Raw genomic sequence first — 18,748 nt, 5'->3', positions numbered from 1 at the left:
GGAACTCACTATGTAGACCAGGCTGGCCTCGAACTCACAAAGATCCAGCTGTCCTGGAACTCACTATGTAGACCAGGCTGGCCTCGAACTTACAAAGATCCACCTGCCTCTGCCTCCCAAGTGCTGGGATTAAAGGCATACGCCACCATGTTCGGCAATCTTACATGATCTTAACCATTCTTTTTTTAAAATTTGAAACAGGGTCTCCCTGCAGCTCCTGCTAGCCTAAAACTTGCCCACTATATAGACCACGCTGGCCTCACAGAGATCTACCTTCCTCTGTCTCTCAAGGTCTGGATTAAAGGTGTACACCACCATGCCTGGCTGGTCTTAACCATTCTAATGGCTCCCTAAATCTATCTACTGTGTGTGTGTGTGTGTGTGTGTGTGTGTGTGATGGTGGTGGGGATTTAAAAGGGTGGGGATTTAAAAGAGGACCTTGCTCATGCTGTGTGGGTGCTACATTCCCAGGCCCCCAAATGTGTTTTTGATATATATTGCCCTTTTCCTGTAGTAGCTCTCTTGTGAACCATTTGACATTCCTCAGCATTTATCTCTATGCATAAGCACCTCCCTGTTAGACTGCTTGTCTTTATCTTTCTAGTATCCAGGACAATACCTCGTAGGTAATAGAAGCGCCAAAAAAATGTCTAATAAGAAGTAAAAGTCGACATATATAGTCAACATCTATATTTCAAGTTACCTGGTTTTCCGTTACAGAGAGTCTGAGAGGTAGTATCAGATGAAGAATCTCATTTTTTTTCAGGCTTTCATAGCCAGCAACAAAGACTCCTGGAATAAAAATATGGCTATGACAAATTGTTAGAAAGATTGTGGACCATAGCTGGATCTATAAATCCCTCCAAATCAGAATAAATTTCTTCCCCATCATCGGGCAGCCCTGTGTTAGGAATGGAAAGGTCTTCCTAAGAGGAATGACAGGATGACTGAGAGGCTTAAACTGCAACAAATGACAAGAGGTTTCCCAGGCTTCCACAAGAGATGGGTCTCTAAGGATGAGATCCTGAAACCCAAACTGAGGAATGTAAGTCCATCTCCTCTATAGCCAGACGAGGCATATTACCTTTATGATCAATCCACTCAAGGACCCGAGTGGCTCCCGACAGGTCAAATGCATGGAAATCTTGGTACCTGCAGGACAGGGGTACAAAATCACATGGTACAAGATATTGTACAGCTAGCTGACTGACAACTCTGAGATGGCAGCACCGTTCAGTGGCTAGTGGATCCAGGCTCTGGAGTTGGAGTGACACGGGGCTCTTTTTTCTGCATTATACTCTGTGTGTATGGGACCAGACCTGTTACAAGGCCCTGGCTCTTAGATCTCATTTGTGGCAACTCCCAGGGTTGCAAAGTTGATTTCCCAAAGCTGATGCTTAGATTCCATAAGAAAATTGGTTTTGAGGTGTAATCCAGAGGCTGGAGCAATAGAACCAGTCACTTGGGTTATTACTACACTTCGCAAAGCGACTCTGGTCACTCTACTTCCACACAAGGACAGGAGTTCTCCCAGAGTGACAGGCCGGGGCTCAGTACCCTCCACCCAGGCCCCTTCCCGGCTACCATCCGCGAGTTCACACCCGCCCGGCAGGACCTGCAGCCCGCGCCCCCGTCGGCGCCCACCAGGCCGGCCCGAGCCGGTCTCCGTCTCCCGCCCCACACGATTTACAAGCGCAAAGACTCCACTAGCCAGTCCTCCGCGAGCTCCATGGCAACGTCGCTTCCAGCACTCCACTTCCGCCCGCTGTCTTCTCTAGCTCCCGCGCGCTCTCGCGGGGAGTGGGCGTGGCCTCTCGCTAGGGGCGGACCCTATCGGTGTCCTCTAGAGCCGTACACCATCTGAGTCCGAGTTCGGCCGGCAGTAGGGGTAAAACCCACGTAAAATCAGAGATTCCCCGAAGTCAGCTCCAAGCAGGGGTGGAGGCACTGAACACGCCCGTTTTAGGATCAGATATTCGCAGCCAGAGAGGGCAGTGCCCCAAAGCTAGCTATACTACACAATCACCTGTCTAAATTGGAATTTCAGGTAAACAATGAATTGAAAAGTTTGCATGAGTATGTCGATGCAAGATTTAGGATTTTTGTTTTGTTTCTTGAGCCAGGGCCTACTTGCAGCCCCAGCTGGCCTGGAACTCGCTATGTACACCTCGATCTCACCGGACTCCACCTGCCTCAGCTTCCCAAGTGCTGGGTCCACTATGCCCGGAGATTTAGGGGGGGGTTATCATTTGCAACTGAAAAAAAAAAAAAGATTCAAAGAGTGACTTGTCCAAAGTGGTAGGGCTCCTACATGCTTGGCAAATGCTTTTTCTGTGTTTTATTATTTTTTGGGGGGGGTCTTTTTGAGACAGGGTATCCCTGTAGCCCCAGCTGTCCTGGATTCACTATAGAGACCAGGCTGGCCTCGAACTCACAGAGATCCGCCTGCCTCTGCCTCCCGAGTGCTGGGATGTTTTGTTTTTTAAATGAAAGGAATATTGTTGTGTTGGAAATGTAGAGTGCTTGCCTAGCATGCAGAAAGCCCTAGGTCAGATTCCTAGCACCACATTAAAAAAATGGACGTAGTGGTACACGCCTATACATCCAGAACTCAGGAGAGGGAGGCAGAAGGATCATTAGTTTGAGGCCATATTTGACTAGATAGCGAATTCAAGGCCAGCCTAGGTTACATGAGACTCTGTAACCAAAAAATATGTCATTTGATAGATACTCCAGTTTAACTGGTGGTCTTTTATTCTCATTTACTAACTCTGGCAACCCGTACATCCCTACATCTAGAAAAGAGTGAGAACATAGCAGGGCTGGATTCCAGCGTAGTTCTCTCCTGTATGCACCAGGCACTTCCCTAAAGCTTGGCATGAGGATGATGGAAGGATAGATCGGGAAAGCTGGGTTGTAGAGCACAGTATCAGGGTAACATAGAAAGCCCCTATTACAGAGGAAGAAATAGAGGAGCTGCTGCCCAGCGTCTGTAGGTGGCAGAGGAGAGCAGAACCATGGCTAGCAATGGAACAGGCATGCAGTCCACTCAGTCAATACCTGCTTTCTGAGTGGACAGTCCAGAATCATTTGCCATGGGAGGGGTGATCCTCGCTTTTCAGAGCCCACCCCATCTCACTGAACATCCCACCCTCTAGAGCTCTTTCTCTTCCCTCAACTAGCTGGAAGAAGTGAACCAGGCAATCTATGTAAAGAGCAAGACTTTTATTCACAACTTCTTTGGGGAAGCAAGAAATACAGAAGGAAAGAATTTGTGTCTGCATTTGCAATATTCCAGGTGACCCAACCAGAAATGGCAGTAATGGTAGAACACATCTTCACTTAGGATTTACATCCAGATGGGGCCACTGCCAGGGTCCTTTCAGCAACTTTCCAGGATGGACACAATCTAAGTGAAGTCTTGTCAGTCCCCTCATTGGCATCACTTCTGCGATGTTTGATCCAGCAGCCGCCTGTACTGAAAGCAAACAGAGAAGAATTGACCCAGAGGAGACAAATGATAGAGACAGGCTGCCATACCCAAGTGCCTGGCATCCGCAGAGGTGGCCAGGAGCAGGCTCTCAGCTGAGCCCCTGAGCACCTTTCTCCCTAAAAGGCTAGAGAGGAGTCAGAGGCAGTAGTTTCCTCAAAATACAGTTCCAGTTTCAAAGAGTATTCATAACAACTAAATGACATCACAGAAATCAAGTCCAAGGCATTAATCAAGTGTGATATTCCTCACCCCAAACTCTGCTCCAGACCTCATTCTGATGCTCATGGCCATAGCAGTACTTCTTCCTCTGAGATTCTCTGGTTGATCTGTGTATTTCGGGCCTTCAAAATCAGGGCCCTAAAGGTAATACTATCTCTGTTTATATTCAGCCAGCCCAAGCTTTCTGCTCTTGCACCTGAGGTCCCTGGGATGTTTGCTAGAAGTAGACCTTCTCTAGGGAATGACCCACTCTTCCTTCAGCATGTACACACTCTGCTAGGCATGGTGGGGATACAAAGGTGAATCAGCAGTAGGTACTGCCACGGACTTAGACTGGTTGGGAAGAGCTTCTGTTTACTGAAGGCTTTTGAGCATGTGATATAAATGGTCTCATCTAAGGGGAGTTGGATGGATGAAGAACATGAGGCTTAGAGTAATTCACTAGTCACCCAGCTAAGTAGCTAGGTATGACCCCAGTATATATTGTCCCTCATATTGCTTTCTGCACACAGCAGTAAGTATCAGAAAGGGTGGTGTACAGAGGGGACAGCACTTGGAGCAGAGAATGAAGGAGCAGCCACCCAACCAGGTAGGACACTAAGGCTGGTTTGGCTTCAGCTTTAGGGCCTTGAACTCTACAAGTCAGTGCTTTACAACCAAGTTATTTGAGCCCACCACCCACCAGAGGACATCTACTGTGGAGGTGGCTTCTTCTTCTTCTTTTTTTTTTTTTTTTAATTTTTATTGTTTTTATTCTATGTGTATGAGTGTATTGCCTGCATGTAGGTAAGTGCACCCATGTCATGCAATGCCCACGGAGGACAGAAGAGGCAGTCAGATCCCCTGGAACTGGAGTTACAGACAGTTGTTAGCTGCCATGTGGGTGCTGGGATTCAAACCCAGGTCTTCTGCAAGAACAGCCAGTATTCCTAACTGCTGAGCCATCTCTCTAGCCCCTTCTTTTCTTTTTTAATTTTTTTTAAAGACAGTCTTATTGTCTTGCCCAGGCTGGCTTCAAACTCCTGGTCTCAAGCCATGCCCCCTCCTCAGCCTCCTGAGTATCTGGGCCTGTAGGAAAGCGTACCATGCTTAGCTTGGAGGCAATTTTGGTTATTACAACTTGCCAAGAGAGGAATCTGATGGGTAGAGATCAAGGATGTATTAAACATCCTATAATGCAGAGGACAGCCCCACAACAAAGAATCACCGAACCTAGAATGTCAAGAGCACTGAAATTTGATAAAGCTGGCCATTGGCAGATGAAGGGGAGAACAGAGAGAGAGAGCTGGTTCTTAGTTCTGTCTTAATTCCTTTCCCATCTCTGGGCCTTGGAGTCCCAGGCTCTGGCCCCAAGCATAGACAAGGCACAGCAAAGTGGGCTTGACTAATGCAGTGGAAGACAACTGGAGTGGGACAAGGCTTCGTCGACTGGAGGAGAAAGGTCTATTTAAGGGCAGGATAATCCCAGTTTGTAACTTTAGACTGGGGTGGGTGAGGAGGAACTTCCTTCCCATGCAGTCTGCTGGGTCATTTTCCTTTCTTTTAGGATACTCCCCTTTTGAGCCCTGGGACATAGGGTAAACCTGGAACCCTGGTTTTCTGAGATACACACCCATTATGCCCTGGCTAGGCAGTCTCACCCTAAGCCCAATGCTGGGTGGCAATCCCTCCATGCTAGTACTGGGGTAAGGGCTCACCTGGGTGTGGGGTGCTGGGCCACTGAGGCTCATGCCTAGAGCTTTCTTTAGCAGGAGGATCCTGAGAAGATCATGACTCAGCTGCAGTCTCTGGTCCCTCTGGGAGTTGGGGGGTGCTGTCCCCAGCAGGGACATGCTGGGGGACTCCAGGCTCTTTTTGCCCATGAAGTGACCTAGAAAGGAGGTGTTAAGACACATGGAAGTCAGGGAGTGAGGATTCTATCCCGATAGGAAAGTTCTGGTCTCTTCTACCCTTCAGTTCTCAGAGAAGGTAAGCAAGAAACCATCTTCCTCCACACCAAGGAGCTACAAAGATGTATCCGGGTGGAAGCAAAGCTGACTACCTCAGTTTTTCCTGACCAGCTGGAAGAAGGGTAAGAGAGCCTGGGACCAACGAGGGAGGAGCTCTGGGAAGGAGTTGGAGAAGGCAGAGATGTACCAGGGTGAGAAGATTCAGCAGACTGCCTAAGGGAAGGAGGATGGACTGGCAGTCAGATCCAGGATGCAGGCCCAACTTAAACTTGGTGAATTAATCTTAGCCAAGTCAGCTATGCTGGGGTGTCAAGAGCCCATCTGTTAAATGTTATGAGCCCCAGGGTCTGCACGTGCTTAGTCACCAGTAGCAGTAAGAGAGTTGAAAAGGAAACTGGGACCAAGGAGAGTGAGGGGCGCTTATGGGGTTCCCTAAGACTTACCTGTGGCCCAGAGGTTGCCCCGAGGGTGCACTCGGATCTTGCTGGTTCGGCTCCGGGACTCCGGGAGATCCCAGCTGAAGGGGGCGACGCCAGCTGCAAACAACGCGAAGAGTAGAAAGCCGGCGAGCAGCCGAGAAGCCCCTGCTCGACGGATCATGGCTCTGCCAGGAGGGTTTCGCCTCGATGTTTCAGGACTGCTAGTTGGCGGTGTCTGCCTTCCTACCTTTTAAACCCGCGCCGGAAGGCGGAGCCTGCGGGAGGGGCAGAACTTGTCCCGCCCCGGAGCCCCTCCCTCCGCAGGCTCCGCCCCCAGGCTCCCTCGAAGCCCACCACAGTCCGACTGGGACCTGGCTTGTGGCACGGTTCCACGGCAAAGGTAGTTCACTACTGCCGCCAGCTTTCGGCCAACAATCCAACCGTATGAACTCCTTTAAGTTAAAGGGGAGCAAGAATCTCTGCTCCTGGTAACCCGGGTGTTTTGCATCGTCCCGCAGTGGAGGAGCTTTGTAAATGAATCCCATCCTCCTCTCACTAGGGGCAACTGACCGTTGCTCACATCCCTCCGCCCTCTCACGAACAGCACACACTGGGTAACCGGGATGCGGTCGGTACTGTGTTAATTGTGAGGGCGGAATGGGGGTGACTGTGGAGCCGCCTTCTAGTAGTGGTGCATGCAGACGGACTGGCCTATCAGCTGGGCAAGAGGCGAGTCTACGGAGTAAAAAGGCGTGCTGGAAATAACCACATTGCCTTGCATTTAATAGTTTGATATTTTTTTCAGTACAACTATTTTTTAAGGACCAGCACCCTGTTCTCTTCCTAAGAAGCTGTCCTGACTGGTACTGGGAACAACTTCTGCATCGGTGACATAGCTTAATGATCAAGGGCAGATACTGTGTTCCAGTATTTACTTTTGCTTAATTGTTCACTGCATACCAACAATGGAGCAGTGTGGGAAGGACACTGAACTGATCAAGAGGTTACTGGTGGAGTGGGGTGCATAGCAAGCCTTGGATCCCTCCCTGGAACTCTAGTGTGGCTGTAACAGAATCTACATGCCTGGCCCAATACTTGCACCTACTATGATTACTCAGTTTTGTTTGAGACAAAGTCTCTCTATGTCGCCCTGGCTAGCCTACAACTTGATATACAGACCAGAATGTCTTGAAATTGCAGTGATCCTACTGCCTCGGCCTTCCAAGTGCTGGGATTGCAATTGTGGGTCACCATGCTTAACCTGCTATCATTGCACATGCATATGGCTAGCTAGCTGAGCAAGGCTTACCAGCCCTTTGGTACGGTGATGTATGTGTGTGCATGTGTATGACAGAGGTCAACAGGTGTCTTCAAGTGTTCTCCACTTAATGTGTGTACAGATGTATTTTTGTGTGAATAGTGTGTTTGAGTGTGGCTACAGCACACATGTGAAGATCAGAGGACAACTTTTCAGGAGTCAGTTCCTACCTTTCACCTTGTTTGAGGCAAGGTCTCTCTTGTTTCTGTCACTTAGCCACGTATTCCAGACTAGTTGACCCATGAGCTTCTGGGCTTGAGTCCTGTCTCTGCCTCCCATCTCACCATAGGAACATTGGGATTACAAGTGTATACTACCACATCTACGTTTTATGTGTTTCATGAATCTGAACTCAGGTTATCAGGTTTATGCAGCAAATATTTTTACCCACTGAGCCCTCTCCCCAGCCCCCACTTTATTTTTTGAGAGAGGGTCTCTCTCTGAATCTGGGGCTCACTGATTGTTAAGGCAGCTGGCCAGCAAACCCTCAGGGATTTTCCTGTCTCCATCTCCCCAGTGCTGAGATTATAGGTACTTGTCAACAAACCCGGCTTTTCACATGGGTGTGGGGAATCTGAACTCAGGTCCTAATGTTTGCTCCAGCCCCAGGGAAGCTTTTTGAGGTTGTCATGCCCAGTTTCTCAAGTGTGGTACACAGGACAGGGATAGTCCATTTCTGGCCCTGGCTTTGTTCCCCCAATCTCCTTGCTTCTCACCCCCTACCCTGACATTTACACCTCTCTGCTTTCTTGTCACAGCTTAGCCATGGTGTTCAGATATAGCTCTTATCACCTTCCCATAATAATCAGTTCCTCTGTGACCTCCTCCCCCCCTGCATCCATCACAATCTCAGCCTATCTCTCTGGTCCATGGATATAGACTTTGAAGGGAACTGGTATTTATTGAGTGCTGCCTCACTTAAACGCTTGAAGGAACTAATCTGGTAAGTGTTTCTCCTATTTTATTGGTGGAAACAATCTCAGAAGTTGAGTCACTTGCCCAGGCAAGTAACTGAAGTCAGGTTTCAGGTTTGTTGTGATACTTTGGGAATACTGTGGAGCACATACAGCTCTCCTTAATAAAACACATTCACTCCTGTTTTTTCATGCCATCATTTCAATAGCCAGTTAGAGTTCTCAGGGAGTTGTCACTGCATTTCAAGTTCACTTCTCTCCTGTGGGTGACCCCAGGGCCTTGAGTTCTATTCAGACAGGTTTTCTTTTTCTTTTTGGGGGTCTTTTTGAGACAGTCTTCCTGTAGCCCCAGCTGTCTGGGAACTCACTCTGTAGACCAGGCTGGCCTTGAACTCATAGAGATCCACCTGCCTTTGCCTCCTGAGTGCTGGGTTTAAAAGCATGTACCACCACCACCACTCCCGGCTTTGTTTTTTGGTCTTTTTGAGACAGGGTCTCCCTGTAGCCCCCAGCTGGCTTTGAACCCACAATCCACCTGCCTCTGCTTCTCAAGTGTTGGGACTAAAGCCCAGTTTCAGACAGGATTTCTTATACTTAACCCAAACTTTTTCTAACAGACTTGGTTCACAGCTCACAATTCAGAAAACTAAGAAACCACTGCCCATCTGAATGGTATTATGTGCTCAGGGATGCTAGGAAATCCCAAGAAAGTGAGAAGCCCCAGGCCACATTCATAATTATTTACATGTAATAGTCATGCATTTAAGGATACATTTAGACAACTGAAAGATAACTCTTTCAACCCTAAAGAGTTACCTTTTTAAATTTTATGTGTTTGGTTTTCAGAGATAGTATCATATGGAGCCAAGGCTGGCCTTCAACTCACAATCTTCTTGCTCAACTCTGTAGTGCTAGGATACATGCCACAGCACTGGCCATCCAAAGAGTTTTAAATGCTTGGAAATCTAGCAGAGAATCTCACTATTTCTAAGATATTTGATGAATCCAGCAACCTGAGGAGGAAAAAGTCTTCAGTGTCAAAATTCTAAAGGTTTTGCAGATTTACTGCAAATACAAGTGCCATTCAATTTTACATAAGTAGGATAGAGTTATGACATCTAGCATGATGACATGGTAAAAATGGCAGACCTCTCAAAGACCCACTGTGAACTCCTGAATTTCTCCTGATTTTGTAGAATAGAGGTTATTTTGAGTCTTATTAAATGAGAGAGTAAGAGTGTTATAAACTGTGAAGCACTTTTAGCAGAGCATCTGGCACAATCCTAGTTGAAAAGCAAGGCCTGCTGAAGTCCAAGCCCATTATCAAAAAATGTTAACTTAGCCAGGCATGATGGCACATGCCTTTAATCCCAGCACTTAGGCGGCAGAGGCAGGCAGAGCTCTGTGAGTTTGAGGCCAGCCTGGTCTACAAAGTGAGATCCAGGCCAGCTGGGGCTTCAGGGAGACCCTGTCTCAAAAAGACAAAAAAAAAAAAGAAAAGAAAAAAGTTAACTTGCTAGCAGGGAGACACCAGAGAGCATGGTCCTGCCAACAAGTCTGTGACACACTGGTTCATAAACCAAAATGGCAGCACACTTACCTCAATTCTTGACCAGCTCTAAGAAAAGAACTCTACAGCATTCTACTTTTGGCTTAAATAAGTTGCCAGGCTGAGAACTTTGATCAAAGCTTAATGTTGATTTATTCACTTGTATGACATTAAGTCCTGAGTATAAATTCTTCTAACTAGGCTCCTTGAATTAAAGCTGGAACCTGGCTTACCAATCCACATATGTGGGTCAATTAAAGAGATGGTACTGAAAAGTGATTCTTAATTAAGAGTGGGTAGACACAATCTGGAACCTCCCAAGACAGGATATGGACTTTGAAAGTCATATTCAATAGCATGATTTAACTGTATATGAGAAAAGAGCATGGTTTTTATAAAATAGACTTAAGAAAAACCAAGGTGGCAATGTAAAATATTCTTGGCTGATAAGAATAAAAGACTAGAGGCAGGGGTCTGGAGAGACAGCTCAGTGAGTAAGAGCAATTGCTGCTCTTGCAGAGGACCTGCGTTCTGTTTCCAGCACCCACATGGCGGTGGCTTACAACAGTCCTTAACTACAGTTCCAGAGGATCTAACACCCTCTTCTGGCCTCCATGGGCACCAAGCACATGCATGGCACACATGAATACATGCAGGCAAATACACATAAAAAATTAAATCTTTAGGCCAGGCATGGTGGCGCATGCCTTTAATCCCAGCACTTGGGAGGCAGAGACAGGCGGATCTCAGTGAGTTCAAGACCAGGACAACTGGGGCTACAGGGAGACCCTGTTTCAAAAAGACCAAAAACAAACAAAAAAATTAAAATTTTTAAAAATAGAGACTAGAGGTATTTATCAGAATAGAGAAAATACTGGATTTTTATGGTTCCTAAAAGAGGACGTGAGTTTTTAGATTACAGAATACTGAGTTTTTAGATTACAGAATACCACTGTAAGCAAAGGTGAAAATTCCTGGCTGATAAGATAGGTGGAGATTTATTTTAAAGATTATTTTTATTTTATGTGTATGAGTGTTTTGCTTGCACTTATGTATATGCATCATATGTATGCCTAGTGCCCAAGGAGACCAGAAAAGGATATAGGGTTCCCTGATGGGATTACAGATGGTTTTGAGCCATGTGGGACTGCTCCTGGATTTTCTGCAAGAGCAAGTGCTCTTAATCACTGAGCCGTTTTTCCAGACTCCTATTGTTTTTTGAGACAGGGTCTCATGTAGCCCAAGTTGGCCTTGAATTCGCTATGTAAGTAAGGCTGGACTTTGAAATGATGTTGTTGCTTCTACTTTTCCCTGTGTTAGGATTACAGGAATGGGCCACCACATGCAGCTGATAAGGTAGCTTTCTGCAGAGGTTGCCCAACTATACTGGGGAATTTTTGTGAAATAGTGAGAGTCAAAGATACAGATTTCTTCCAGTAGACAGATGTTTTATAAAAGGCAACTAATTTCATGTCTAATTTTATCCTTTTCTCTTCCAACAACTATTTCAACCTTAAATTGTTCAATTACTATTTTGTATTTATGTATTAGCATATAGTACTAGATTATCTTTATGGAACAAGGCAGTGTATAAATAAATTTAAAATAAGCACAGTACTGTGACAGGGACTGTACACAAAGATGAACAGAACAATGATGAAGGTACAGATGGAAAACAGCCTGGACAGGACATCCTGACTCAAAGAGTATCTTAAGGAAGGCAGATAATATATTCAACCAGCTAGAATCAGCAGAATCATCTCTGTAGCTTTATAGTGCTAAACACTGTCATAAGAATGGTGCCCTCAGATGCTCAAACAGCATCCCACACCAGGTTTTGGGGTGTTAGCTCGACTTGGTAAAACATGAAAGCAAATACCAAAGTAACTATGCAAGAAAGCCTTTATGCAAATATCAAGAAAAGTACACAGGGCTCAAGAAATTCCAGGCTCTCTCAGAAGCCTATGACTCCCTAGGTAAAGTGACAAATGCCAATACTCCCACCAAGAAGGAGGACATAGGAAGAATCTATGGGCATATATAAACAAGGATTAACATTAAAAAATCTGGAAAAGGCACATGCTGCTTAAATGGAACCATGGAGAGATGAAGTTTTTGGATTCAAATGTGGCAAGGCTGAGAATGTACTTACTAAACAAGAAGAAAATACAAATCACTTTAATGATTCATATGCTAAAGTCCAGCCCAACAACAACACTAACCTAAGTTACTATGCCACTGTGTCCAATGCATGATCACACTGAGCATTTAATATATGCTGCTTCATGCCACCAGGAAAACAGAGCACAGTATCTATAAAATAGGGTTCCTGCACTAGAGGAGCTCACAATCTGACAGCAATCTTGAGGCAATACCCAAAACAGGATGAAGGCTACCAACACTGAGTAGCAGCAGCAGAACAATTACTCTAAAGATAGTGAGACTTGCCAGACATGGTAGCACATGCCTTTCATCCCAGCACTTGGGAGGCAGAGGCAGACAGATCTCAGTGAATACAAGTCCAGCCTGGTCTCTCCATAGCGAATCCAGCTGTGACTACAGGGAGACTGTCTCAAAAAGACCAAAAAAAAAAAAAAAGATAGTGAAACTCAGATAAGCACAGATGAGAGAATGAGATGATACAGTGAAAGCACCAGGGAGGCCAGTGCGAGGATGCTTACTCAACATTAGCTGTATCAGAGGCTGAACCTCACACACAGGTTAGGAGGTAGGACAAAAACAAAATTTATGGTTCAATCATGGGATACTTCTCAAAGTAAAAGACAGCAAGACAGTAGTTATGCCAATGAGAACAGAATGTTAAGGGGAAACACATGGTTTAGTAAGTGACAAGTTATGGCAGAAAAATGCAAAATTCAGGTGAGCATTTCACTGAACATGTGAGAACTGGAGAGGAAGCTTGAAGGAGTCATTAGATTCATGAGCAGTTGTGTAAGAGCTGAGGAGTGAGAGCTGAGAGATAACCCTTTCCAGTTCCCTTCAATGGGTGAGTCGTCCCAACTTCCCACTCACCTTGACAAATCCTAAAGTCCCTTCAATTATTAAATTAAACTTCTCTGGAATTTCTTACCTTTTCCTGTGTTTTTGTTGTTTTTTCATCTAGCCTTGGCTGTTTTAGACTTACTATGTAGACCTGGCGGGCCTCCAACTCTGCTTGCCACTGACACCTGAGTGCTGGGATCAAAGATGGAAGCCACCATGCCTGGCCCCTGTGTTTTTGTTTTGCTGAGCAGGGTCTCACTATGTTGCCCAGGATGGTTTCAAACCCATGGGCTCAAATGGTATTCCTGCCTCAGTCTCCTCTGTGGTTTGGATTTCATGTGTGTACTGACATGCCTGACTCATTTCTTACATTTTTCAAAGAGTTTTAAAAATATATTTACGATGGGCGTGGTAGCACACGCCTTTAATCCCAGCACTCGGGAGGCAGAGGCAGGTGGATCTCTGTTGAGTTCAAGACCAGCCTGATCTACATAGTGAGTTCCAGGACAGCTGGGGCTACAGGGAGACCATCTCAAAAAGACAAAAAATAAAAAATAAAAAAATACACACACACACACACACACTAGGGGGCTGCAGATATAGCTCAGTGGTTAGGAACACTAGCTGCTTTTTGCAGAGGACCAGGGCTTGGTTCCCAGCAACCACATGGCAGCTCACAATGGCCTGTAACTCCAGTTTCAGGGGACCCACACACACTACACATGTGGCACACTTACATACATGCAGGCAAAACTCATACACATAATCTCTTAGTTTTAACTCTTAATGTTTTAGTTATAGATAATATAAAAACTGAGAACATCTCCCCCAAAACAATCTTTTTACTTTCGGCTAATGGAGTGATTCAAATGTTTTTTAAGAGAAATTTAACCTTTGCTTGCAATAGGAGCATCTAGCAAGACAGAAAAATATTACATTTTTAAGTAACTGGGCAAGAAAATATTATTTTCCTCCCAGTAAGTGTACAAGGAGGAGAAAACTACAGATGAAGATCCAAGTGCAAGGATGCTCAGTCAGGCAAGCTATGGTCACAGAAAGCCCAGGGATCCAACTCTGGCCAGCAAAGCACACAACTGTTCCCCCAAGTATCCTAGGAGGGTGATACAAAAGCAGAGTCAGGGCACCAATCAGGCTGAGTGCCAATTCTGCCCTCATAGATGACTGAAAGAAATGAAGCAGTAAGATTCTGCCATGCCACACAGGGGCCTATTTCAGCACCCTCCAGGATTATGAGACAATGTAAATAAGCCTCACAGACAGGCTGAAAAAAAAACGTCTGTTAGAGCTGAGACCATTAAGTGCTCATATCCAAAGCTTGAAGGCCAAGGCCTGGTTAATGGATTTAGATGGCAGTATTCTCTACAGGGAAGGCTTTGGAAGCATGTCTATTCCCATTCCATTAACAGAATTGACTGTCACCTCAGCTGAACAAATAACAGAATCTGACTACATGCCCCGAACAGTAAACTTGCTTACTTTAAGATTTCACATTAAACAACAGAATTAGGAGTATTTTGCGTTATTATATACTGGTGTGCCCTACATTCCCTATTTCCCTTGTGGGCCCCATATTAAAAGAAAACACAACTGGGCTTTGTAGTTATTATTTCAAACTCTGCTTCCTTAAATCTGCATTAGAGAAAATGCAAAGCTAGGCACTTAAAAGAATAAATTCAGGCAAATTAGAGTTAAAGACAAGAAGAGATTTTTCTGAACCTCTCAGCAACACTAGCTGAGTTTACACACATCTGAGTCACACCCTAGTGAAGAATCAATTGTATGACTAAGAGATTTTCCTATGAATGTCAATGGCTACTTTGACTTCACAGAAACAAACAAAAGCCAATCATTAGTATTAGGATAACCTTCATAGCTGAAGTACTGTTCACATTAAGGCCTTTTTTCCTTTCTAGTTTCTTGAAAAAAGATCTCATAGCCCACGATCACTACATAGCTGAGGATGATGACCTTTATTCCTGATCCTCCTGCCTCTGGCTCCCAAGTACTGGAGTAACAGGCATATATCACCAAACTCAGCCATATCAGAGCCTTTATAAACCATAATGGGTACCAAGAACCAGTCAAGGAAGGCAAATTTTGGGAGCTTTCTCAACAAACACAATTCAGGGATAAGGGGTTCAATGTGCAAAGTCTTTTATTTAAAATTTTGAAAAGTTAAGACTATGACCTCCTTAATATGTGCCATTCCAATTTGAAGGAGGAATGACACCTTTAAACTCATGCAGAGCTGCATTTTCATTTACAGAACTCTATAGGCACTTTAGAAGTGAAGCTTGGCTTCAAAATACAAACACTGGGGGCTTTGGCTCAACCTTTTAATATAAAAAATTCACTGATGTACAAAAATGTGAAAGAGTGACAATGACAACATATGAAATCCTGTGATTGAAAGTCCCCTTGAGTGCACTCCATGGTACACATGCACCCGCCCACACAGACTCGGTGTGGAAACAAAACTAATGCAAACCAGTGCTACCAAGACGCTCCAACATGTGTGTCCTCCATTCCGCCAATCACAGACCAGGATCTACTCCAGACATTCAGTAACAAAAAGCACAGCATCTTCCCAGGAACAGCGAGGCAGACATCTTACTCACGATGGACCAGCACAAATAAACCCAGCAAAAACAGTACTGCATACTAGAAGGTAAAAAAACACAGATGATGAGTCAGAGCAGCTTTTACAAATTCCTGTCTTCAGAGCTAATAACCTTGCTTTTGTGACCAGGAGACAGATTGAATCCAGGATCTCTTATGTGCTAGGCATGTGTTCTAATCCTGAACTATACCCTCAGCCCAAGATCATGTCATTTAAAAAACAGTTTATTATTTTTATTTCTTATGTGCATGAGTGTATTGCCTGCACGTATATAAGTGTACCCATGTCATGCAATGGCCACAGAGGTCAGAAGAGGGCGTAAGATCCCCTGAAACTGGAATTTTGGATGGTTGTTAACTGCCATGTAAGTGCTAGGAACTGAACCCAGGTACTCTGCAAGAGTAGCCAGTGCTTCTAACCCCTAAGTCATCTCTCTAGCCCAAATCATGTCATTTTTAATGAGACATACATTAGGAATTCTCACCTTAAATTTAGGATAGTCATTCATGAGGATTGTCACAATTCCAATATAAGGAACAAATCTAAAACAAACAAGTAAACAAACAACTGGTCATAGTAAAGAAAAATATCCCAAGTAAAGCAGCTGCTACTATCTACTGAATATTACCAGTATCTTCCATGGAGTATTAATTTTCAGTTCACTTGTATACATTATATTTGCTCCTTTCCATCAGCCTGTTACAAGGAAGTTAGGAGTTTCACCATTTTATAGATGAGGAAACAGATGATCACACCCAAGGTGTATGGCTTCTGTGTAGCAGAAGAGTACCAGACCAGAGGTCTTACATTCTAGTTGTCTCTGATGCACATACTGATGCAGTGCTAGAGGCTGGGTATGGACTCAATCTTTAGGAAGCTGCCAATCTTGTTGGGGAGATAAGGCAAACACAGACACCACATTACAAGGTACTTCATGTTAAGTGGCCAAAAAGTAAGCGTAAGAGCTCTGTTATAGTACTCAAGACTCCTCTCTCATGTTGAACCACCTGCAATCTGGGCTTGGCCCTTTTAAGCTTGATTTTTTTTTTAAAGATGTCTTAAAATGTTATCAGGTTAGCCTTGAGCTCACTTCCTCATGCCTTAGTCTCCTAAATGTTGGGGTCAAATGCTGGGGTGACAGGCATGTGCAACTATGTCCAGCTCTGAAACTTTTCGAGAACATTGTTAGGTTTTTTTTTTTTTGGAGGGGGGGGGTCTTTTTGAGACAGGGTCTCCCTGTAATCAGAGCTGGCCTGGAACTCACTGTGCAGACCAAGCTGACCCCAATCTCACAGGGATCTGCCTGCTTCTGCCTCTCGAGTGCTGGGATTAAAGATATGTGATACCACACCCAGCTTAGAAAAAAATCACCAACTACAGCAAACAAATCTTAGGATCCATCTTCCTGTGCATCTCTGCAGTGTTTGACTTTGATGGGCACAAACTTGCTTTAGAAATCCTTTCTCTTCAGTTTCTATAACACACAAGTATTTCCCCTACCTACCTCTATGACTGACACATTTTTGTGTTTTTAAAACTTTCTAATTTTATATGTGCACGCATGTTTTGCTTGTGTATGGGTACACATGTGTGGGTAGGTGTGCGTATGGAGGCTCCAGGTTCATGTCAAGAATCATCTTCCATCACTCTTCCCCTTATCCACTGATGCAGGGTCTCTTAATCAAACCCAGAGTCTTGATGATGTGCCTAGACCTGTTAGCCAACTTGCTCTGAGGATCTCATCTCTGCTTTCTGAGGCTGGAATTACAAGTAGGCACCCATGCCCACCCAGCATTTGCATGGGTTCTGAGCACGATAAGTGTTTTAACCACTGAACCATCTATCTACTCAACCCTGTGTTTTCACTAGCTCTCTTTTTCCTCTTGTCACTAAAGTTTGTCCCCTCAAGCTACGCAAAACTTTTAGCACTTGTATTTCTTTGTATTTCTTCCCTCTATGCAGAAGGTCTTTCTCACAATTTTAATTAATTGGTTGAATTGGTTGTATTATTAGTTATATGGCACTTTTAGAGGCTATGAGGGCAGCAATGCCATGCTTGCTTTCCTGTATCCTCAAGGCCAACAAAGGGCCTTGCACATAACAGGCTTCAAGTAAATGTACACCCACACACAAACACACACACATTCCGTTTTGGGGTACTCCTAACTCATATCCTCAGTCCAATACTTCCTGATACAACATTGGTGCACTCACATACATGCAGGCAATACACTCACACACATAAAATAAATAAACTATTTTAAAAAATTAAATCTGCCAGGCGTGGTGGTGCACGCCTGTAGTCCCAGCAGTTGGGAGGCAGAGGCAGGCAGATCTCTGTGAGTTCAAGGCCAGCCTGGTCTACATAGTGAGTTCCAGGACAGCTGGGGCTACAGCAGAGAGACCCTGTCTCAAAAAGACCAAAAAAAAAGAAATTATCTTTTTTTTTCCTGTCTTGAAATCTTCCCTCTATGCAAAAGATGACTCAATGTCATAAGAATTCAGGGCAGAACAAGAAAATTATCAGGCTAACACAGATGTGGGATGAAAAAGTGGTTAGCAATGTAAATTAGCAACTTTTTCTATTTCGTCCTCTACTGCTGTACTCCAAAGTGGATCAGCCATACTGTGGCAAACTAGAGTTTGTCAAAAAGAAGGGAGGTTGGACTAACCTTTGAACACTTGATACATTCACTCTGGCATCCACAACCTTTGTACCTTCATGCCAAGCAAAAGGCAGAAGATTAAAAAATCACCTCCCACATAACACCTCCACCATCAAAGCCTGAGGCAAATGTCAACAACATACTTTATCTTTAGTGTACTTCACTTCCTGTTAAGAACTCTCCTTACTTTCCATCTTCTGTCCTCTTCTGTTTCTCTCCCCTCTAGCAGGGTTATCTAGAACTATCTCTCCATCCTTACTTCAAATTCTCTTTCCATGTTAATGTTTCTTAACACCTACACTTTCTTTAACAAAATCACTTGGGTTAAAACACACATTCTTGAGCTGGGCATGGTGGTGCACCTTTAGTCCTCCACAGAGGCAGGGGGATCTCTGTGCAATCAAGGCCAGTCTGGTCTGCATAGTGAGTACAAGACCAGCTGGAGCTACAGGGAGACCCTATCTCAAAAGGACCAAAAAACAAAAATACACATTTTTGGAGCTGGCAATGTAGCTCAGCTGGTAGAGTACTTTGGTACAAAAAGCTCTGGATTTGATCTCCAGCACCTCAGAAACCA

General features: G+C 44.7%; 3 protein-coding genes across 5 annotated transcripts in view; all 3 read right to left on the bottom strand.

The window, feature by feature from the left end:
• Window positions 1–1,782, bottom strand: part of Wdr73 (WD repeat domain 73) — a 20,460-nt gene extending 18,678 nt beyond the window's left edge. For both annotated transcript variants that reach the window (XM_008852766.2, XM_029555963.1), the window contains exons 1-3: window positions 1,691–1,782; window positions 1,085–1,152; window positions 704–792 (exon numbers count right to left, since the gene is read on the bottom strand). In XM_008852766.2, coding sequence (XP_008850988.1) covers window positions 704–792; window positions 1,085–1,152; window positions 1,691–1,731 — 198 coding nt within the window. In that variant the 5' untranslated portion in view covers window positions 1,732–1,782. The remainder of the gene's footprint in view (window positions 1–703; window positions 793–1,084; window positions 1,153–1,690) is intronic.
• Window positions 1,783–3,210: 1,428 nt separating this feature from the next.
• Window positions 3,211–6,848, bottom strand: Nmb (neuromedin B). Its single transcript, XM_029555980.1, is given in 4 exon segments — window positions 3,211–3,377; window positions 3,380–3,473; window positions 5,410–5,582; window positions 6,105–6,848. Coding segments are annotated over 4 exon segments (459 nt in total). The 5' UTR covers window positions 6,262–6,848; the 3' UTR covers window positions 3,211–3,342.
• An 8,167-nt stretch (window positions 6,849–15,015) lies between these two features.
• Window positions 15,016–18,748, bottom strand: part of Sec11a (SEC11 homolog A, signal peptidase complex subunit) — a 42,578-nt gene continuing 38,845 nt past the window's right edge. For both annotated transcript variants that reach the window (XM_029555962.1, XM_017803105.2), the window contains 2 exons: window positions 15,990–16,047; window positions 15,016–15,546 (listed from right to left, as the gene is read on the bottom strand). In XM_029555962.1, coding sequence (XP_029411822.1) covers window positions 16,022–16,047 — 26 coding nt within the window. In that variant the 3' untranslated portion in view covers window positions 15,016–15,546; window positions 15,990–16,021. The remainder of the gene's footprint in view (window positions 15,547–15,989; window positions 16,048–18,748) is intronic.

Source organism: Nannospalax galili, unplaced genomic scaffold, assembly GCF_000622305.1.
Source record: "Nannospalax galili isolate Female #2095 unplaced genomic scaffold, S.galili_v1.0 scaffold185, whole genome shotgun sequence".
Lineage (NCBI taxonomy): Eukaryota > Metazoa > Chordata > Mammalia > Rodentia > Spalacidae > Nannospalax > Nannospalax galili.
This window is presented reverse-complemented; position numbering and strand designations above follow the sequence as displayed.